General features: G+C 56.8%; 1 protein-coding gene across 10 annotated transcripts in view; it reads right to left on the minus strand.

The window, feature by feature from the left end:
• Positions 1–23,183, minus strand: part of RPTOR (regulatory associated protein of MTOR complex 1) — a 241,590-nt gene that overhangs the window by 92,386 nt on the left and 126,021 nt on the right. For all 10 annotated transcript variants that reach the window (XM_032456628.1, XM_032456625.1, XM_032456621.1 and 7 more), the window contains 2 exons: positions 19,777–19,952; positions 6,030–6,089 (listed from right to left, as the gene is read on the minus strand). In XM_032456628.1, coding sequence (XP_032312519.1) covers positions 6,030–6,089; positions 19,777–19,952 — 236 coding nt within the window. The remainder of the gene's footprint in view (positions 1–6,029; positions 6,090–19,776; positions 19,953–23,183) is intronic.

Genomic DNA, 23,183 nt, shown 5'->3' on the forward strand with positions numbered 1-23,183 from the left:
CGCACACGCCCGGCAAACGTCCACCTTCTCTTCTGCCTCCGTCCCTGGGCTTCGACGCTTGACTCCTCTCACATCCAGAGGAAAGGATTTCAACTTGTACCTGAACCAAAACACAACACGACACAAGAGGCGCCTGGGTCTGAGTCTGGACGGTGGCTTCCTGCTCTGTGGCTGTGGGCAAGTCACTTCACCTCCTAAAGGCTCAGCTTGCTTGGTGGTGCCACCGGCAAGGATGGGGTGAGCCTCCGTGCAAGACACGCTGGCACCGAAGCCCCCGCAACGTCTCACTGGACGCCCCCCGCCCCTCCTCAGGTGTGTCCAGGCCACGTCCCGAAGGCGGGCGGCGCTGGTGCAGAGGAGGGGCATCCAGTGGACAAAGGGCACCTGGAGGAGAATGGCTGGCCCAGATGACGGCACTGCCCACAACGCGGAGGGGACTGGTGAGACAGCCTGGTCAGCCCACCTGGGGCAGCAGTGCATCGCGGAGCACGGCGTGGACTCCCCAGCAAAGATCCGCCCCGCACGAGTGACACGCTTCACCGACGTGCAGGTCGGCAACACGGTGAGCCGCAGCGCAGAGGGGACCCCACGGAGAGACAGAGCACAGCCCCGGAGGGGCAGAAGCTGAGAGCCCGCTGCAGCCAAAAGCTGCGTCTTCTGACCAGACCTCCCCAGAAGACGGTTACGAAACAGGTGAGAGCACCGAGACGTCTCCCCCGGGAAGGCGCTCCGTGCGCGGCAGGCATGGCAGCCGGGGGCCTGCTGCGTGCGGGCGTGCTGCGGTCCTGCCCAGCCTCGGAGCCGCAAAACCAGATCTGCTTCTTGCAAACTTTTATTACAGACCGTTAGCACAGCTGGGGAAAAAGATCTAAAAATTAAAAACACAACGGAACAGCATTTTCTTTTAAAGGGAAAATCTCACAGGTAAGCTACGGAGGTGAAGGACTTGCACGTCCTCAGAAGCACGTCTCCGGAGGGCCGGGAGCCACCCACCCGTATCTCGCCTCTGCACAGCCTAAAGCACGCAGTCCGCCCTGGCAGGAAAGCCAGACGCTGCTCAACCCCGCACGCCCGCTGACCTGGGTGGCCACGGGGCGCCGCCTGCAGGAAGCGCGATGCGTGTGCGTCCCAGGTGAGTGGGCTTCAGGGAGCAATGGCTCAGACCCAGACCAGCGTGTCCTGAAGAGTGACCTGCGGCGAGGACTCGAGGGTTGCAAGGTGACTTGTTCCTACTCTTTTGGTCACACCGTCACACCTCACACTCCACCAAAGTCTGGAGGGTAAAGTGGGTTCATTTCGGATATCATCACAGTGCCAATTAACCTGAACAATGAGCTTTGCTAAAATGAAACCTCTCTGGAGAGGCCATTACCGCTTTTTAAACTGCGCAGCTGGACGTGCACATATAATTTTCCCTAAGTGGCATGGCGGCATTCACCTGAGGGTGGGCGGGGTCAGTGTACGAAAGACACTCTGCCCCCTCAGTCTTCATCGGAAACCTAAATGGCTTCAGAAGTGCACAGTGGTATCGCCCACTATCCAGGCTGCAGCTTGGGGAAAGCGTTACGGGAACAGAGCACCGGGGGTGGGGGTGGGGGGTGGGCTGGCGCCCAGAGCCGGCAGCACCACACGCTCCTCAGACGCGGGGCGCGGGGCGTGTCCCACGAGCGTAGCTCCTGAGGGGGACACGAGGACTCCAGCCACGGCTGTCGCAGTCCATGGTCTTCCCCCCACACCCCCTCCTCAGCCTGATCCCCACTCAGAATGTTATCTTTTTTTTTTAATTGAAGTACAGTTACAACGTGTCAATTTCTGGTGCACAGGCGGCATCAGGACGTACTCTGACGTTGCCGGCTACTAATTACGTTCTCCTTTTTAAATTAACACACAGACGCCCCGTTTGTCAGCATTTCACCAACGTTGTGGCATCGCCGGGCACGGGAGTGGGGGGGGGGGGCGGGGACGGAGAATAGAGGACCCTGTGAACCAGCCCTCGGAAGCCAAAGTGTGGGCTCACCAGCTGAGCTGGGAAACCCACTCAGTGCCGGGGGGCGGGTGGTCAACACCGAGCGTTTCCAGGAGCACTGGTGGCCGCGACGTCTGAGGGCCCGGCTCAGGGAAGTAGTGCTCGACGAAGAGCACTAAAACCTTACCGTGTGAGGTGCCCGCTTCTGCTGTTCAGCTGTCACTAACGGGTAGGCGCAGCGAGAGTGACGGCTTCCTCCCCATAGGAAGCGCCCCCCGCGCGTCCTGGCGGGTCCCCCCGCCCCCGCCCCCAGGCCCAGGGGTCCCTGCTGCGCCTCCTGCTGTCCTTGTGACCCCCCCTTACAGGGCGTCTTCCCCGCATCACACATGCGTCTCACCCGAAGTCGGGCCCCGGTGAGTTGGCTTTTCTGGGCACGCGGCGCTGCGACGTCAGCCCGGTAGCTGCGACCACCGCTGCACTCAGGGGCGGGGCTTCCCGCCACCCCCCGCCCCTCCAGGGGCTCTCGGAGCGGCTCTCCCGAACTCCGCTCTCCTGTTCTCCCCACACTCCCGTCTCTTCCCGGAGGTCACACGAACGGAGCCAGACCAGGTCCCCTTTCACCCCACGCAGGACTTCTGGGAGCCCGTGAGGCTGTGGCCCGGCCGCCCTCACTTCTTCCTGGTGTGGTGCCCCCTGTTCACGCTTTCGCCCCCGAAGGACACGCTGGTTAAGCTTTGGGTGGTGATGAGCACAGCTACTACAACCACCCCGTACGGACTCTGAACCCAGCCTCCACTCCTCTGCGAGGAGTCCCGGGAGCAGGCCCACGGGCGAAGGCGTTTAAAGTGCCCAGAGACCGCACCCCTGTCCGCGGAGGCCGCACCGTTTGGCCTCCGCACAGCACCGCGGGGAGGCCTGGCTGTCCCACGTCCGCACGGCCCCTCGTACCATCAGCCTTTCTTGTTTCGGTCCCTCTGCTGTCCTGCTGTGGTTTAATTTGCGTTTCCCGAACAGTTAGTGATGGGGAGCATCTTGTGTGCTTGTTGGCCATTGTTAAATTCTCTTTGGTAAAGTGTTTCTCCACGTCTTACGTTCATTTTTAAGTTGAGTTGGTTTTTTTCCTCTTATTTTTGGGTTTGGAGATATCTTCATGAATTCTGGACGCACATTCTTTGTCACCTATGTGATCTGCAAATATCTTCCCCAAGTCTGTGGCTTGTCTTTTCTCTCTTGTAGCAGTGTCTTCCAGAGAGTAAACATTTTAAATTTTGATGAAGTCCAATTTACCAATTTTTTCTTTTGAGGATTGTGCTTAGGGTGTCAAGTTGCTGTGCACATTTTAAATCTGAGACAGTGACAGGACAGGAGCCACCGTCCAGACACCAAAGTCGTAAAGGGAGGGCCTGCGTGTGGGAGGGACCGCAGGGACACGTCCAGAGACCTGGCTGCCAGGCTGTGGGTGGGAACTGAATGCCAGGTTCCTCTTCAGTAAAATGGGGGTTAACTAAATTTAAAAACAATTTTTTTAATTATGCAATTTTTAAGAGCTCTTTTTAGTCTAGAGAACTCAGAACATGTGACACTGTCTGTCTAGGCCCCTGTGGCTCATCAGACAGGAGCAGAGCTCAACTGGGGACGGTTACTACTGCGCTGAGTGACCAGGAGGGGCCAGGCCAGACGGAGGCGGAGCCGGGACCCCGCCCAGCATGTGAGACGGGGTGTGGGAGGGCCAGGCAACCGAGCCCCGCTCCCAGGAGCTCTGGAGACACCCACAGTCACCGGCGGTCACCTCGGTGACGAACAGGATGTCCTCCAGACCGAAACCTTGTCGGGGAACGAGCCAGACAAGCCAGGCGACCGGGCAGATCAAGCGTTCTCTCGTTTCAGACTCCTCTCTGCATGGCGCTTCTTGACGGCTGCACTGTGTGTTTAGCACCCTCTGGTCCCAGCCCTCCTGGAGGTGAGGGGGGTCGTGCGGGTGTGGCCGGGCCAAGGGCACACGTGGAGGCCAGTTAAAGTGCACACTCAGCGCCCGAGCGCAGTGACCCACGGGCACGGGCTGCCTGACGTAGACAGGAGGGGGCACGGCCAGCAACGCACACTCCCTGCCGTTACCAGATCGCACCAGCTCTCCCCAATTTGGAGAAAATCAGCAGGTACTTGTGCCCAATAAACAGTTGTGAGAAGGAAGAGGCAGCTCTCCACCGCTGCGCCTCACACCACTGGGGGGGCGCGGAGGTCCCGACGGCGCCCTCCCCGACCCCTGTGAGTGGGACACACTGGTCTGCAGTTCCCGCTCTGGCCGAGCCGGCGCAACCGGTTCCGATCACAGCTCTACTGTGGGCTCCAAGCCCAACCCCAAGGCCCCACCAGGCGGGCAGCACCGCTGTGTCAGTGCACCCCCCACCCCGGCCCCGCCCGGCCTTGGCGGCGCTGCCCTTCCGGCAACGGCGCCTAGGGCTCCTTGCTCGCGGGGCAGTGGAAACCGAGACGCACGGGAGCAGAGGGACCACGGGCCTGCTCATCTCCCTGCTGGCACCAGCCGGGGCCCATTACCTCCTCCTCCTCACCATAGCCCGTCCTGCTTCCTGAAGTGAACCGGTGCCATGGCCAGTCACACGGTTTCCTTAGACATTCATCCAAAATTTAATAGGTGAAATTATACTCAATCAATTGCTTGCAGGTGTCCTAACTATATTTTGTTGATTCCTTCTTTTAACTGTATTTGTACTTATATTTTACAAGTCTAAGTTCTCATAAAAAAAATTAAACACGATGGAAAAAATTAGTCCCTTCACACTGTGCCTCCCCGATTCTTGCTCCAAATTCCACTCTCCTGCCCAGAGTGCAATGCAAATTCTCACTTCACGCCTCGAGACATGCACACACAGTCACACGGTGTGGTCAGCACCCTCCTCGTATCTGCCACGTGACGAGCGGTCCCCATGGGAAAGTGGGGCACTGAGTCCACGGTGCCCTGTGGTGCCTGTTCAGGCCAACATTCTTGTATGTTTCCTCTGATCTGTGGGCAAGTCGTTTTCCAGGAGAGTAACCTAGAAGCTTGCTTCTCCTACCCGATTTAAGTAAATTCAGGCCTTAGCTGTTTTAGCATGTGATTTTGTATACCAAGACTTAGAGAACATCTATCTTGCACGTCAGTTCTAGAGAAAGTGGGGTTCAGCGCAGAAGCGTTAGGAACCACTTCAGTGAATCAGGATGAGTGAAATGGACATGGAAACAAATAAACAAAAAACACAGGTCAAGTTTAGGATCTGCAATATGCAGAGACTTACCTTCATGTGCAGAGACCTCCGCGTGCAGAGACCTCTACGTGCAGCGATCTCTACATGCGGTGATTTATGTGCAGAGATCTCTACGTGCAGTGATCTCTATGCACAGAGATCTCTACATGCAGTGATCTCTATGTGCGGGGACCAACCTGCACATGACTGGTCTCTGTGTGCAGGGATTTCTATGTGCAGAGATCTCTACCTGCAGGGATTTCTACGTGCAGAGATCTCTACCTGCAGGGATTTCTACGTGCAGAGATCTCTACCTGCAGAGATCTCTACGCGCAGTGATCTACGTGCAGAGATCTCTACGCGCAGTGATCTCTACGTGCAGTGATCTCTACGCACAGTAATCTCTACGTGCAGTGATCTCTACCTGCAGAGATCTCTACGCACAGTGATCTACCTGCAGTGATCTCTATGTGCAGTGATCTACGTGCAGTGATCTCTATGTGCAGGGACCGACCTGCACATGACTGGTCTCCGTGTGCAGGGATCTGTATGCTTTGCTTTGGCTCAGTGTCGGGAGTATTTATAAATGTTCAAAACAGTTCAGCTTTTCTTCCTTTCCTTTTAACGTGGCTCCGCACTCAGCTGTGTCCCATGCTACGCACTGACATAACAATCACAAGCGTGACCTCAATCCGAGAACAAAAGAACACCCCACATGAAAGGAAACATCTTGAGCTGATAGGTACTTCTGAGAATCAAGAGTGAAAATGGGAGACTTCCCATCACACCGGAGGCCACAACAGCTTAAGAACCTGACTTACTTTTCTATCAGATCCAGCGTGACTCCAGGCACCAGACTGACGCATTTCTGCATGCAAAACCTGCAGAGAGAGAAAGGAGAGTGAGTCACAGCAGTGGGATATTGGACGGAAACGCAACAGTCCCACAGGAAAATCAGAGAGTGGAAGGTGGGGATGGGGACTGTTACGCTGAAGAAGTAAACCCAGATTTTTTTTTCCATCAGCGTTTAGGCTTAGGAAGAAAATCTCCCTGAACCTGTCCAGGGGCAGGAACATGAGAGCGGCGGCGGGAGGAGAGGAACACGCCGGGGGGCCAGCGGGGCAGACCCTGGGCCCGGGGCAGGGTGGGGGGGCGGGGGGACTCCACAGGAGAAGTGTCCACCCGGATGATGAACAGACAGCACTTTTCTGTTTTCCTTCTTGAGGAAGCAAGCTGGAGAGAGTGATGCAAGAATCAATGAGCCACCTCCAGGCACATAGAGAAAATCTGTGAGCGCAAAGAGAAACGAATTCAATGGTAGCATTTTAATGATCATAAAGTCACAGGAGTCAGAGCTGTGAGACTCAGTCCTCTCTGCAGAGCCCTCCTTCCTGCAGGGCTGGCGGCCTCCTGGAGCCCTGAGCGGTGGCCGGGCTCCACCTAACGTGTGGGCACTGACAGAAGGTCCGGAACCATCTTCCCTTCTTCCTGCAGGGGGATTGGCAGCTGGCAGGGCAGAATCAATGGGGGCGCTGGGTGAACAGGCAATTTAGTATTTGTCGTGGGAGAAATGGAAAACATTTAACTCGCCTGCTTTAAAAATTCAGAACAAATAACCCCCAGTAGAACAGCAGCAGCAGGCTCGCAACAAATACACCTGTGAAATGCGTTTCCGCGTCACTAGCTGGACGGGAGGCGTGGGGGAGGGCTGGGGAGGGCTGGGGAGGGCTGCGGGCTCAGGGAGGGGCCGAGGACAAGGTCTGGCGCACTCAGGAGACAGGAGAGAAAGACAAGGCGGCAGAGAGACCTAGAGGCCAGGGGACAATGGACCTGGCTGTGAAGATGGAGCCTGGTGGGACACCGGCTCCCAACCCGCAGCCTCCGTGTGGGGACCCGCGCGCCCCGCCGGCCAGCGCTCCCCGTCCACAGAGCAGAAGCGGCAGAAGTCAGGGCCACAGCTGCCCGACAGGCCGCAGCCCTCCCAGGTGCAGGCGGCGGGCTGCCCGGACGCCCCGCCCATCAATCGTCCAACACCCCCTTCTGCTTACTCCGCACCAGCGGCGGCCGCCCCCCGCCCCCGCGCGGCTCCGACAGCGGCTGCACGTGGCTCAGGGTCCCCAGCGGACAGCCACGGTCCGCAGGAAGCGCATTTTCCAGTCCAATTTGGAGCCCTGTGCAGACAGGGCTGCTCCGCTGTCTTTTCCTCAGCGGCCCACCTACTGCCTGGACCGCTGCCTTCGTGATGACAGAATAGCCTGAACTAATAGCCTTGTCGACAACAGTAACAGAAACGCAGAAAACGAGCCCGGAGCAAGCAAACAGACACGGCAGGAAGGGAAGGGAAGGGAAGGGCGCTCTGGGCAAGACCCGCCCTAACCGGCTTTCCCACACGTGCTCCCCCACTCCCACGGCGCGGGGCACAGGGCTCCCCGGGAGCGCCCAGGATGGGAGCTCAGAACCCCAGGCGGCCAGGAGCCAAACTTGCCGAGCAAGCTCTCCTCCAGTCCGGGGCTGACCGCGGGGGTGCGGGACCAGACCCAAGGGGCCCCAGGGACACCAGAGCTGAGGGGCTGAACACGCAGAGTGGAGGTTTCCACACCTGCTCGCCAGTGTGCACGCGGACGGGGACGGCCGGCGCCACGTCAGGGGGCGCAATCAACACCCGGGGCTTGCATGGACACCCGGACGGCTCGTGCCCTTAGCTACAACCAGGGTCCGGGAGTCAGAACCACACCCCAGAACTAGGACCAAAGTCAAAGGCAGTCCTACAGCCGAGAGACCACAAGGTCAATTACATCATCTGCACAGAGCTGGACGCTCTTCGGGGGAAGACAACAGAACCCAGAGTTTCTCATCCACGATGGAGGGCGTCCTACCTAAAATCAAGAGGGAAAGGTTAACAGTGCCAGACTCAAAGTTGACCACATTCTGGAGTCAGACTTTAAAATCATCAAAATAACCTAATTATTACAGATGCTGCCCTGTAACTCGCCCCGGTACAGCAGGCACAGTGCAGGAGCTGACGCACACGACGTCGCCTTTTTCAGTCTGTGCGCGCGGCGACACGGGCGCCTGAGGCACAGCTGCGTGCGCGCGGAGGGCGGGCGCGGCCCTCCTGGGGGAGGCGGCTCTGACTGTCACATCGAGGCTGAGCACACACACTTCCCGACTTCTTGCCAATCCTGGGTTTATCAGCAGAAAAGGAAAACAAACCTTCCGCCTCGCTGACAGGTGAGCAGTGACGCATCGCTGGAACTTCTTTGACTGTTACTGAGGGCAGACGCCGACCAGGGATTCTCCCGGTCCTCTGTATCTTCCTTTCGCCTGCTGCCGCTCCACGCCCTTCTTGTCTGGGTGACTTTAAGTGTTTACACGCGGACAGAGTTGACACTCGGTTACCCGTGATGCGGTTTCCCCATTTTACAATTTTACTTTAGCTTTTGTTTGTTGTTTTCTTTGCCATACAAAGCTTGAAAGCAGCATCTAACAAAATCCATCACTTCCTCTTCAGCTCTTTAATTCTAACTGGCAGCTGTTACAGAAACTACTTCTGTGAGGTTTTTTTACGTTTAAAACCTCAGTATATTTGGAATTTATTTTACTAAGGCAAGAGGTAGGGATTAAGAAGAATTTCAAGTGGTCAGCCGTGGGCCCCAGGTAATAACCGAGCACTTCATTCTTTTTCCAAATGACAACCTCTTACGTAACAGACGCTGTTTCTGGAATTCTCTACCCTGTTCCAAAGATGCAAATGTAGGCTCCTACTTCACCTGCGCCTTCAGAATGCATGTCAGTAACTAGCAGGACAAGTTTCCTTTCACAAACCTAATTTTTAAAAAAATTTTCATGGCCATTCTCAAACATCTACCCTTCCAGTTGACCTTTAAGAGCACGTCACCAATGTGTGTCAAATCGACGGTTTAATTCGGGGAGAATTTCTACCCTTAATCTTCTGTCTCAGCGTGGAGTAGCAGCGTGGCCGCTCCCTTCACGTGTTCAAACGGCCCTCCGCACCCATCAGCCAGGGCTGTGGACCTTCTGCGCACCTGTCCCAGGCGCTCAGCTTTTTCGCTGTTACTGCTGCTCCTGCGAGCCAGGTTTACTTTCCCGCCCAGTATTTCCTCGCTGGCTATTTGTAATATTTAAAAAGGGCGACAATTTTAAGGAAATTATTGTGAAGTACACTCTGTATGAAGCACATACAAGACACAGATGTGAGTTTAAGGAATAATAAAGTTACAAAACCTAAAAGGCCCCCCGCGGCCCCGCCATGGCATGTGCCCCGCGTCCCGTGGCGGCCTGGACACCCGTGGTACTGACTTGTATTCACTTAGCGACCAGTCGCGCTGCTGAGCACGCACATTACTGCTGATAGTTTTCCAACGGGTTTTACTGGCTTCCTCAGTTGTCGCAAAGTTAAAACTGAGATCAGACACAAACAATGCAAATCTGCCTTCTCGTTAGAATGTGTGCACCTTTCACTCCGTTCTCATACCTGCTCATCATATTGTCTAGTGCTTCCAGGACAGTTTGTTGAGTGAATTCCAGCTGGGACACCCCCACCCTCAGATCACACAGAGACACAGCGCTGAGGCATCAGCGCAAGATGGGAGCCGCTGGGTTTGAGGACAATTTCCCTCACGTGAAGGAAGTATTCTTCTGTTTTTACTGCAAGTTTTTATTAAAACTCATTTTTAATTTTATCAGGTTAACTTTCCTCCTCTCACCTATTAAGACGATGAATTCTACTAATAGGCAGCTTAACAGAAAGCCACCAGCGCAGCCCTGGACGAGCTCACTTGGCCAGGCAGACGGCCCTCCCGCTCCGCCACAAGGCTGACTGCTGGCGTTTCACTATGAAGTCTTTGCAGTGGCAGCACGTGCACGTGCGTACAAGTGTGTGTCTGTGTGTGCACATCTGTGCGTGCGTGTGTGTGCCCCTGTGTGTGTATGTACACGTGTGTACAGGTGTGTGTACAAGTGGGTCTGTGTGTGTCTCTGTGTACAGGTGTGTGTCTGTGTGTCTGTATATCTGTGTGTACAGGTGTGTGTCTGTGTGTGCGTGTCCGTCTGTGCGTGTGCACACACACCGCACCTGTCGGGCCTGGCGCCCCAGTCGGGGCAGCTCCCTGCAGAGAGCGGGCAAGCTCCCGCTGGCTAAGGCGCTGCCCAGGCTCACACTGTTTCGTTACCACGTCTTCCATCCCATGTTTCGGGGATAATTATCTGTTTGTTGAGTCTTCACTGTTTCATTTTTCTTGCTTCTCATTTTTTAAAATTGCTTTCTGTTTCCTATACTCTACTTCTGACCGATTTTAAGGTCACCCAAACTTTGGAACTAACCTTGGCTTCTTAAAGTGTTCCTTCCCTTGCTAGTTCTCTTTTCACCTTGATGTACAGTTTTCTCATCTCAATGTTCATTTTTTCAGAGCCCACTTTTCTATCACTTCACTGAGGGCACCAGGCATGTGCTGCCTCCTTGCCGGATCCCCGTGTGACCACACCTGAGTTCATGCTGCTCAGGTGACTGGGGTGGGGGCTGCTCACCAGGAGGACCAGACCTGGATGACAGGTGGGGACTTTCAGCCCCACGCTGACCTCCAACCTCTGACCTCAGGGAGGAGGGGGGCTGGAGACTGACCTCAGAGGAATCCTGAACGAGAGCTCCCAGGCTGGTGCTCTCTGGAGGGGTGACCCCGCTCTAGCGGGAAAGACGGGGCTCCCGGGGTCTCGCTCAGCACCTCCCGGGCAGGCCCAGCCAGCACCTGGGTCAAAGGGCAGACGTGGGGCAGGAAGGGTCTTGCGGAACTGAGCCCCACTGCGGGCTGCTACTCGAGCTCTGATTCAGCCCCCAGAGTGCCGGCTGGCGTCCCGGGGTCCTACGGGCTGGCACTGCGGCCTCCGCAGACGGAGGTGACGGAGACGCCATGAACCTCCACAGATCCGCCACGTCCTTCGGAGCGTGAAGCACGCTGCCAGGATGTCAGGAATCTTGGAGACAGCTCGAAGTGGCAACGCGCTATTAAAATAAAACAAGCAAGTTCCCTGACATCTCACTTAATCCAGCAGGTTAAAAAAAAAGACAAAGCAACAAACAAAACCACACATGAAACAGTGTCAATCATCTGGTGTTCGCAACTAAATTAAACAGTACATCATGTGTATTATTAGGAGAAAAAAAGTAGAAGACACTCTCCTAACTTACAAACTTTAAATAGCTGCCACTTTTAAGCGGACAGAAGGGCCTCCTCTCCTCGGGAGCTTCTGGGCCAGTAATCAGGACAGGCCACAGGTGAGGCCCCGGAGCTGCTGTCCCGGCAGCCGGCTCACAGGGAGCTGGGCATCCTACCGGCCGGGGGACACAGCGCGCCTGGCCTGTGCTTCCTGCCGCACCTGGTGGTGAGCGGACCCTGTCTGCCCAGTTCCCAGGAGGAGCCCGGGGGTTTGCCGGGGTCCCGAGCATGTGCCGACTGACAGCAGGAGAGAACCCTCAAGGGCACAATGCGAACGCTGCAAGGGTCCTGTTATTTTGATGCAAAAGAGATGAAAAGGTCACGACAGTTGTGGTTATGTGTTTACATATGGAGGGGAAACACCATAGCGTCTGCCATTTACTAAAAGCAGCCACAAAAGGAAACAAAGAGCACATGACAAACGCGAGATCTGGGTGACGTGTGCAAGGGGGCTGTTTGTTCTCTCGATTGTGCTGCAGAAAGACTGAGAGCCGTCCTGTGATGGGGGGCTGGGGGCAGAGGGTCAAAGCAGACGTCCCTACGTTGAGTCGAGGTCAGGACAACGGCCCAGGGAAGGATCTAACTTCTCGCAGCTTAAGCAGTTTGTGTCCATTTTGGAAGCAGGGCACGATGTAACGGGGGCTACTCCCAGCCAGCTCCTCCCTGGGGTCATTAACAGTCGGTCCTGGCGGAGAAGCCCCTGCACTGATTTGCAAAAGCAGGAAACCAAGACTCTATCCCAAGGGGTCAGCTCCCACTCAGAGGGTGATGCTCACGGCCCCCAACCACAGAAAGACACCCGGAACACACAACAAGCTCCCCTGATGCGCTTCCAAGCCTTCCGGAGCCTGTTTCCATGGAATTCGCCTCGTATATTTAGAATCCAGCTCGTTCAGGACAAACTCAGATGCTCCAGGCTCCTTGGCCTGATTCAGATCCTAACATGTAATTTTACCTGATAAACTGAAAACCACCAGGATGGTGTTCACACTGCCAGCCGACAACGCTGAGGAGTGACACATACGCGTCCCCTGGAGGGAGCCGGTAGTGGGGGGGGGGGCAGAGGACAGGAACTTCCCCCGGGAACACAGGGCCCCGATCCCCTTCCCCAGTGACCCTGTGAGCCCCCGCTGCACAGCCCTGATGTGCAGGCGTCTGTGCGTGCCCTGACAGTGCTGAGGGGCGGCTGGGAGGCGGGGGTGGACGCTGCCCCCCCCCCCGGGAACTGAGGTCTCTAGTACAAAGGAAAACAGGGCACAGAGGCCGAAAGGCAGTGTCTCCGCAAACGCACCTGTTCGCGCCCACACGGCAGCGGGGGCCTCGCCTGTCCCTGCTTGTCTCGGGTGCAGGATGGCCTTACGGCAGACCCACAAAATCAGAATTTATATGAAAATTAAGCGGCCCTTTTCTTGAACCGAGGTGCGGGGGCCTGGACCCAAGACCTCGTGCAGGCGAGGTACCTGCTCCACCACTGGGCTCCACCCTCCCCAGGTGATGCTTTCAAATCACAGAACCGAACACGTAGCTGGCATCCTCTCCCGCGTTTACTAGCACATCTCTCCTGCCGCCTGCTGCGCGCCTTCTGCGTTAGGAAGCTCCGCCCTGCCCTCATCTTCCTCTCCATCCACAAGTGCACACTGGGGTCAGGGCGCGCCTGCGGGCACACAATGCAGGCGATGCAGGCGAAGACAGGGCCACCCCCGTGAACAAGGAGCCTCCCAAGGGTGCGGCGGCCGAATTTCGAGCCAAGTACCACCCGAGGGCCAGCTTCACAGGGGCTGACCCTGTTTAAACACATAGCCCGCAACGCGCTGGGAGCAGCAGTGTGCGCGACACATGGCCGACCTGCGAGGATCATTTTAGAATCAGTCCCCATCACGGGGAGCTGATGTCACTGCACGGCTCTGAAGTCCCTGCACGTCCGGCGGCCCCAGCCAAGCCCTGATTCCTCTCCAGACACAAGTGAGAGAAGAAACAGGCTGCAAGGGATTTCACACAGGACTGGAGACCAAGAGGGACGATACGACCAACCCCGCTGGCGTCCCAGATGCTTTACGCACTTTATGGGAACAATGCAGACGGCCCTTCCTCCCTTCCTCCCTCCCTCCCTCCAGAACCGTGGACTCTCCCCTCAAGGAGACCCGAGGGCAGCAGCCAGGTCAGAATGCAGCCACCAGGCTGTGCACGCAGGGTCAGCGCAGACTCCATCACAGACTCCCCGCGCGAGGCTGAGCCCCAACCATGCAGAGAACCGCCGGGTGCCCCGCCACCGCGACCGTGCACACAGGCCCCGCTCCTAAAAACAGTGTAGGAAGGAGCCGCCTGTGAGAAGCCCCCTGTGCTTTAAACCCAGGAGCTCTTCCTGTGAAAAAACTGGAATTCTCTGACTCACTTCCCAGGTTTATCTCCTAAGTGAGTGCTGGGAAGAGGAGCCAATGCGGAGAAGGGCTTGGGGTTTAGGGCGGAAGCTGCGAGCTGGGCCCGAGAGAGCTCGTGGGACTGGAGGGAAGATGTGGACGTGACCCCTCCACCTGCCCACCCCCCCAGCTCAGCCCGCCCTGCGGTGTCTCCCAGGGACTCCGGTAAGAGCAAGGTCAGGACAAGGTGGTTTATTAAGCACCTTCCGGGCCGGACAGTGCGTCCGTTTGCCACCCTGAGTCCCACTCCACAGGGGCAGAAGGCCAAGGTGCAGACGCTCTGCGCCCACCAGCCAGCTACGTGGCTGTGCGCAAGCTGTCCGCGGACCCGAGTGCCAGGCACTCCCATGGGGCAAAGGCCTCGCGACAACTGAGTCAGAGCAGAAAAAGGAAAGACGGACACCCCAGAAGAGCAGAGACGCCCCGGCTGAGTGAGGGTGGGGCTGGGCGCAGCCGCCCTCCGGGGACCACAGCCAGGAACCCACGGGCACGCCTGTCTAACAGGCAGCAGAGACGCAGAGAAGCCCAAACACCAGCAGATGAGGGCTGCGCACTCCCGGGCCCAGTTCTGATCTGACCGCTCTCATCAGCAGAGGCTGCGTCCAGCCTTGTGCCGGCCACCCACGGCCTGTCTACGTGCTGTCTTCCTCCGGACGCCAGGCACCCTGGTGTCCCATCTCACAGTTAAGGCTGGACGGGCCGTGCCCCAGCACCTACGTGCTCCTGCGCCCATGTCTCTGGTCACACTTAAGGAAAATAAAACACCATGATTCTGATTCCTGGTGGGCAGGCCCCTTCTCAATTAAGTGCCTGATAAGTACCAGGTATTTCAGTGCCTTGTGAACCGTGAGTCGCTGCCCCCAACTCAGAAGCAGGCGGACACGGTGGTGACACCGCCGGTCCAAGGGCTGCAGTGGACCCAAGCCAGGGGCACCAAACCGGCGGCCACGGCCACATCAGGTCAGCTGGAGGGAAGGAAGCCCAGGCAGGCCGTCGGCTTCTCCGTGATCCCTCAGCCGTGGAAGCACCGGCAGAGCAGCTCCGGGAGGGGGTGAGGGGCGAGGACAAGCCCTGCTGAGAGCTGAGCGGCTGCCCGGCACCCTGGCAGCAAACGAGCGAATGCAGGCTGATTTTCCAATTACCGTCTAAATGTGAGCTGTGTTCCTTAACGTGCCGGAGACACAATGTGTCCATGTGCTCCTAACCACGTAGGAGGCCTGGAAATTATGACTTTACCTGCTGTCTATCCTGATCTACGGTTACGGTTTCAGGTCAGCGGCTGGAGACGCTGGCCTCCACGGAGACTCTCTCCAAACTGGCCCTCAAGCCTCCGGAGGCAGGGCAACCCCAGGGCAGGGCGGGCGCAGCCTGAGCCCAGAGAACCCCAAATGCCTCTGCTCACACAGGAAAGCCCTGGCTGCATCAGGATTTCATCCCCCCTCATCAGCACGTGTGCACGAGCACCGAAGAAGGAGAAACACAGACGACGCTGGCCCCCAGCCCCTGTCCCTGCGCCACCACAGCGTGGGCAAGCCCGCTCCTCACAGGATACCGAGTGCCCGTGCACCCAGACGGGCGCCTCAAACAGGACACCAGGCACCTCATTTTTGTGGACAATCTTGGTGCTTTTATAGGGAGCAGCTTAAATCCGTACGAGGAAGGCCAGTTTACTGCAACACCCACGTGCAATGGTGGAGCTGTCACACCTGGTCCGGCACGGCCGCCCAGTCGGCCCAGTGAGGTTGTCCTTCCAGTGCTTTTGTCTCAGATTCTTCTCTGATGTACTGAAGTCATCACTGCAGCCTTCTTCTGGCTCACAGCTCTCCTCGTCCCTCCTCTGATTCTCAGCCTCTCAGATACTTTGCTGTGAACACTCGTCCTGTGACACACGCTGTGTATCATGACGACTTTTACCCCATCTTTTAGGAGGCGGATTCAACTCGCTTACACTGAGATACCACTTTCCTTTCAAAACCCATTTCGGTGCCTCACTTCTCACTTTCCACTGACCACGCTTTACTTTTTCTCTGTCTCTACCTTCCTTTGGAGAGAAGCAGCTGTCTGCCCTCGCGTGGGCACGGCGCACGCAGTGCGCCCTTTGGTTGGGCGTCTCTAGCACACCGGGGCCTGTGCCCGCACTCCTTTTCGCGACCCATGTCGTGGCAACCTGAACTTCAACTCTACCTTCCTGGCCTCTCCCTCTTCCCATCTTTACCTCTTGGTGAGAACTCTGCAACCCAGCTCCCCAGCCCTGATCCCCCCCGGTCACACCTAGAATGCTGCCTTTCAGCCCACCCCTAAACTGCCAGCTTCCTCAGTTATACCTGCCGTGGCCCCTGCGCCCCCGACCTCCCTCTGACTGCGCCCCCCAGGACTCTGCCCGGCGTGCCGGGGGCGCCTGTCGGCCTCACTGCTCCTGGCCAGGAGCAGCTCACTCCACGGAGGAGGGGCGGGTGCCGTCCTTCCCCCCTCCCCGCCTCCCTTCTTTCTTTCTGAGCCCCCGACGAACTGAGCAGCTGGCACCCTCCGGCCCTCCCGGGCCCAGGGCTCTCGGCACCCAGGGCCCCACGTGGTCCGACTCCGGAGTGGACCAGCAGCCTGAGGACTGGGCTTGGGAGGGAGTCAGCGCCCCGGCCCTCTGTCTGTTTCAGTTCCTTTCTTAACAGCACAAACCAGGTTCCCGCACGTCCATCAGCTGCTATTAAAGGGGCTGTCACAGCACACTGGGATATTCGCCCCGACCGAGTGTGTGCCAGACGGGAGCGGTGAGAGCACGTCGCCTGGTTTGGGGAGAAAAAACCTGTTCCTCCAAGTGGGCACACGACAGACCACACCATGTGAAGGACTTCGGAAACGACCCCAGAGCCGTGCTGGGGTTTGAGCAGTGGGACCAGGTTACGGTGACGGCTGTACTGTGAGGGCCGCCAGGGCAAGAAATCCCTTTAAATAAATTCAAGTTAAATCTACTACCACTGAGGTCTAAGACGCAAAGTGAGACGTGACTACAAAGTGAGCTGGTAGGACAATTCCATTCCTCAACACGTCCAGATGGTTCTGAGAGGGTCCCTGAACTTCCCTGCCTTCAAATATAAGAAGTAAGGCAGTCATTTCATACAGTTTTGTATAAAGCAGAAGAAGATCACAAAACATACAGCACTGATTGGATGGGCAGGCAGAAAGTTCTCTCCAGAATGAAGCTGCACTTCAGAAAACTATGGAGAACAAATGGTTAAACCCAGCTTCAAAAACCAGCAACAGTTATGTTTCCAGTGGTGACTGACTGATTCTTGGCTGCATCTTCAAGACAACATACAAAGCACATGCCGTAAGTGCCACACAATGCGGAGCAAGTGTCTGCAGGGAGAAGGAGCAGGGCGCGGCGTGGGGCCTGGCCGGGGCGGGGCTGGCCAGGCACGAGGCCGAGGCCTTCCTGCAGGCAGAGCGGCGCTCATCCTCCGCCCTCAATGCTTAAACTCCTCGAAACCCCTCAGTGTAACTGAAAGAGGGAAGCAAGTGTCCTGACCCCTGTTCTGCCCAAAATGACATGTGCCACAGCCACCAGCAGATGCGGGGCTGCGTGCAGCCCCATGCGATGGCAGCGGTCTGCTGTACGGCCGGCCCCACAGCTAGTAAAGTGCCTCTGGGTGATCATTTTCAGTCGCACACAAATACATCCATAATAAAGCCAAACGGCACTCTGCCGCTCAGTCAGGCAAGCAGGAAACAGCCTAAGGGGGAGAACATTTTGGATTCCTATGTTACATCAACGTACACGGTGAGCAAAGAAATCACTTATATGGAAAGTAATGCAATTGCTCATTTCAGAATGACAGGAATGATTGGTTTCTGAAGGTAAGAAAGACTGAGGCAAAAATGAAAAACCAGAGAATGATGCCTTCTAACAACCACTCCATCACCAGGTGAGACCTCTCAGCACACGGGCCGCCACGCACGCACACGCGCCGCCACGCACACGGGCCGCCACGCACATGCACACGCGCCGCCACGCACACGGGCCGCCACGCACACGCACACGTGCTGCCACGCACACGGGCCACCAAGCACACGCACACGAGCCACCAAGCACACGCACACGTTCTGTGCATCTGAAGGGGGCTTTATTATGTTTACGGGGCACGTAACGCCCTTCGGCGGCCGTGCCTGATACAACTGCACGGTTGTTCCTGGTTGTGCAGGGCTTTCCTGAGCAGAGAGCCTGTGTCTGGGTTACTTATTGTCCAGGTCACTTCCTGACCACCAGCAGGCACCCGTGGCAGCTGTTTGCAGGTAAAATCCTGGTTCCGTTCTTGAAAGTAGTGGTTGGCAAACTACGGTCTCCAGGCCAAATCTGGCCCAGCGCCTGTTTCTGTAAATAAAGTTTTACTGGAACACAGCCACGCTCATTTGTTTACACGACAACAGAGCTGGGACCCTCTGGCTCGCAAAGCCTAACCTGCACGCCACCTGGCTGTTCAGAGTCTGTGGATCAGACCCCATCCTGAGCTTTCCTACTTCTGTACACCCAAACTCCAAACCCTAGAGCCCTGGACTTGGTTACATGAGACACAGAGCGTCAGCACAGTGACATACTATGCAAGCACGAGAAATGACATTTAATATGAGCTTCCCATGGTCAAGGATCAATTTATTATAATGCTAAGGTCTAAGTATATGAAATTATAAGTTCAGTCTAATCACATCACTGCAAAAACGTATCTGCTTAGGAAAAAAGAAGAAACATTGTGATCCCCTGGCTTGGCACTTGGCAACCACTAAGAGGGGACCCTCAGGCCCCATCTCATCTCATCTCATCTCAACTAGACCATCCACTGTTGAGGGCAACAGGCTTCTCTGCGGCCAGGACCGTGCTTAGCACGGGTTTTAAGCACACAGCTGGCATTTAGTAAGCTATTTCCTGGACAAGGAATAAAATGAACGACTTCCTGAGTCATCTGGACCAGAGACTTTCCTGAGGTCACGTTAATGGCACCATAAACCTTTTCTGACAGCGATCACATGGAGTACACTCAGCAAGAAAAACCCACAAAGGAGTGACTGCAGAGACCTGTGTTCAAGGGCGGCGCGGCCACCAGGAGAGGGAGGGGAGGATGGGTCGGGGCTTTGCCACGCAAGGCAGGTCCGCTCTCTCCCCGTCAGGGGTCTTTCACAGTCAAGGCAACCTCGGGCCCACCACCCAGGCTCCTGTCACCGCAGGGGGCCTCCCTAGGGGCTGAGTTCAGCATCATCGTTGCCCTCACGGTCCTCGCTGTCCCCGCACTTTCCCGGGGCTGCTGGGGGCGCCGGGAGCCTGAGCGTCAGAGTCGTCAGGACCCCAGGCAGGAGGCCGAGGAAGGCGCCCCCAGGGAACCCACGTGGCTGCACCAACCCCCGTGCCTCTCGGGAGAGCTGCCTCCTTTCCTGCTGGGTGGTAGCTGCTGCGTGTATTTCCAGCAAAACAAAACACTTAAAAGTAGGTGTTAAAAGAGCAGCAAGACGGCCTGGGGGAGAAAAGGGGATGTGGAGCCGCGAGGGACGCAGGGTCTCCTGCCCGGAACCTCCCGCACGTTTGCTCCGTCACACCCGAAAGAGCTCGGCACTTCTCAAGAGACGATGGTAAAATGATCGTGGTTTTTTTTTTTTTTACTGCTGAGAATACACTGAGACTCTACTAAACTCAAGCAAGGAATTAAATGGCTAATGAGGCCGTCTCTGTTTTCAAAGTGAAGTCCACTGCCCAGCATGACTGACCTTGACCACCTGTGGCCCTGCCCCCATTAGCGAAGGTGCCCAGGGGCTCCTGGGAACCGCAAGGCAGGGACCCGGGGACAGACATCCTGATCCAGGGGGAGAGCACACGCCTGAACTCGGTCCAGGAGACCTGGGTGATTCCGCACCCCGAGCTGCGGGGCACCACTTACCAGCGCAGGGCGATCTTGATGGGGGTGGTGAGGCAGGACGTGAACAGGTCGGCCGGCAGGTCGGGGACCATGGGCAGGAGCTCGCTGGCCTCGCAGGCCGCCAGCTGGATGCAGTTCTTCATCGACGGCGGCAGCGGCATCTGGGCGAGCGGGTGGCCCGGGTTAATGGCAGCGACCTGGGGCGGGGGGGACAGCGAGGAGGAGAGCGGCTCAGCTGTTGTGCACCACAGACGGGGCCGGGGACGCAGCGCCCAGGGAGGGCACCCCGGCCCATTCTCCGGAGGGGATGCTGCTGGATGCCTCCAACATGGCCCAGCATGACATGTACACCTTAAAAAAAAAGTGTACATCTTAAAAAAAACACACACACACAACGCATTCAAAGTTTAAAAAAACTGCAGGACTGTCAGATATGAGCTGGATACTCTGATCCCAGGACCCTGCCAAGGCCAAGCACGCTCCCCCGGCGCTAGCGGGCACGAGTCCCTCCCCGCCACATGCCTGCACACACTGGGCAGTCCACACGGGCTAGGCTCTGACTCTCAGAAACAGTGAGGTGTCCGAGAATTCACAGTGCCCTGGCCAGTGACAGGTAGGGGGCAGAGCGCACGACGGCCCGCAGAGAGGCAAAGAGGAGCACGGTGGGGACCCGACCCCCACCCACCCCGGGACGCGCCCCAGCTGGTGGCAGCAGAGCACCGCTGGAGACCTCTGACGAGGAGGAGGCAGACCCCAGGAGGCAGCGGGAGCTGCCATCACCACCGAGCCTGCGGTCCTGACCTGAGGCTGGTTTTCGCTCGTGCTCCCACCTGGACCCCGTGAACCCACGCCCCGGCCCATGACGCCGATGGGCGCCCGCACATATGCGTTAAAACACACGCGAGCCCCGACGGCTCACGCAGAGCTGACACCGGTCACCACATGTCCACTGCTGTCACGTTGCTGCTGGTTAACACCTGAGGTCTCTCAAACGCGAGGCGGTAAAGGTCGTGCTGTTACTAATTACCTGTCCTACTACAGAACACACTTCAAATTCTAGTATATGTCATAATAAAGAGAACTTATTCATTTTAACTTTTTAATGAAAACAGCAATTTCTAAGAGGAATGGGTTTTTGGTTTTGTTTTCCTACTGTGGTAGAATACACATACTGTAGATTCACCATCTTATCCACGGCACTCAGGACATTCGCACGGAGCCACCATGGCCAGAGTGGGTTTAAAGCAGAGGGAGAGGGAGGCGCAGAGTCCTGTTCGGTCCTCTCCGTGGCCCCAGCGGCACAGGCTGAAGCAGCACCAGGGAGCAGCCTGCTCCGCAAGGGAAACTGGTCTCAGGTCGGGGTGACAGGCCCGCTGGGGGTGACAGGTGGCGGCGCGTCAGCCCTGAGTCACTGGGAAGACGCAGACGCTGCAGAGGTGTCAGAGCCCGCGGAGGCCGCGGGAAGCGCTCCGGCTCCGCACTTTGTGCAGGTGCGTCTTCTCCAGGGGGGAGGAGGGAAGGTGACAGCGGCTGAGGTCAGGCCCAGGGAGCCGGGGGGAACTTAGGGGGAACACAGTGCCCGCCACGAGTCCGGGGACGGAAGCGTCCTGGGACGGAAGTGGACACACACCTTCTCGCGCGCGTCACTGCCAAGGGGCACCGACGTGATGGTTAAAGAAGCAACGTAGATGAGAAGCAACAGTCACTTGTGTAAAGCCCAGATTCATGAACAGCAGGAGCAACCTCTTCTGTCAAATAAAAATGAGATGCAAAAAACCCCCACAAAAAAACAAAAACAAACCTAGATTCAATGTTCTTAAATGCTGGTGTCACTCACCAGTTTCACCTTTCCTGCTTATAATTTGCTTCCACAGTACAGCTACCCCTGAGAACAGAACAGCAGCCCCCAGGGCCGCGGCCTGTCCGTCTTCCTGTCGCCTCTTCCTGACCTTCCGAGGCCTGAGGCTCTCAGGAGTGAAGCATTTGCCACACCAAGGCCACCCTTCTGCCCGGGGGAGGCGGCGTGGGGCGGGTGGCCACGCACAGGCAGCCACGTGGGTACCGGGGTGGGGGGAGGCCCTGACGGCGCCGTGCGGTGCTGTCTCGGCTACAGCCCGCGGCCCAACCACACCTGGCCCAGAGCCTTGAGGGCACAGGGCCCAGGAGGCAGAGGAGACAGGGAGCTGTAGGGACATCTCCATCCCGAGTAAGTCCCCAAGAAACTGAACTTCCCAACAAACGCCAGTGTCTCCAGCAAGCCCTGCAGCGAGGCGGCCCACAGACAGGCATTAAGTGCGGCTGCGGGCAGTCCAACCGCAGCACACAGTGCAGCCCCGCCGACTCCCGCGGGCCTGTCATCACCTCCCTGCACAAAGAAGGCACGTGTGAGCCTTCCCGGGAGGTAATTAGAATCAGTATCTTTTTTTTTTAAGTGACATTCTAGGCAGAGGATTCCACCAACATTTCATTTTTCAAGCTGCTAACCCAGTTATAAAATTTTTAAATTTAAATTTAAAATTAAAACACATTGTTTCGGTTTTGTATTTAAAGAGACCAATCTTTTCATTGAAATCAGTCTTTGCAAACAGCCCACGTGTAAGGCAAACTCCTCAAAGGTGGCCGGCAGAGCAGTGAGCCAGCCCAGCGGGGAGCCACCAAGGAGCCGGAAGGGCACGCCGAGACACGCTGTCACCCAAGGGGCTCCTCCTGGGAACTGAGAGACGTGAACACTGGGGAACCGTCCATCTTGAAAAGCTTGCTAGAGCCTTCTGGAGGGTTTGGGAAGGGTCCAGAAAAATCTTCAGATGCGATCCAGGGCAACCAGATCCAAGAGAGACAGCTGCTCCATCTTCCACACGTGTGGACGACGTGGGGCTCGGGCGCCGGGGCTCCCAGGAGACAGGCCAGCAGCTCGCACAAGGCCTGGAAGCGCCCGCTCCAGAAGCGCGGGGTGCGGGGTGTCGCGGAGGGGCACTTGCGTTTCTCATTTTCTAAATAAAACTTGGGACGTCTGGCTGCTGCTCTTCTCCACTCAGATGAAGAGACATCTGCACAGAGATGAAGGCACAGGCCATCTCAGAGGCTCTAACAAGCAACTCCCTGAAAATAGCATCTACTTGGTAATAATTTCAGTTCCAGCTTAAAGAAATTTTTATTCTCAGTTCATTAACACCCACTTGCAATGGACATTTGTGCGAAGCTCAGGGAGAGCCTGGGGCCCGCCGAGGAATCAGACGTGCCAGCCCAGCTCACGTCACAGATGTTCACGGCTACCTATCACGTACTGCACTCAAACAGCAGACACAAAGTGGAAGCAGTAGTTTTTAAATACATAATTTTTATCAGCCTCTATACATCGAATATTAAACAGCAATTTAAAAGTAAGGGTCCCTATTGCTGGGAACTGTGACGTCTAGGCCGAGAGCAGA

This window comes from Camelus ferus, chromosome 16 (genome assembly GCF_009834535.1).
Source record: "Camelus ferus isolate YT-003-E chromosome 16, BCGSAC_Cfer_1.0, whole genome shotgun sequence".
Lineage (NCBI taxonomy): Eukaryota > Metazoa > Chordata > Mammalia > Artiodactyla > Camelidae > Camelus > Camelus ferus.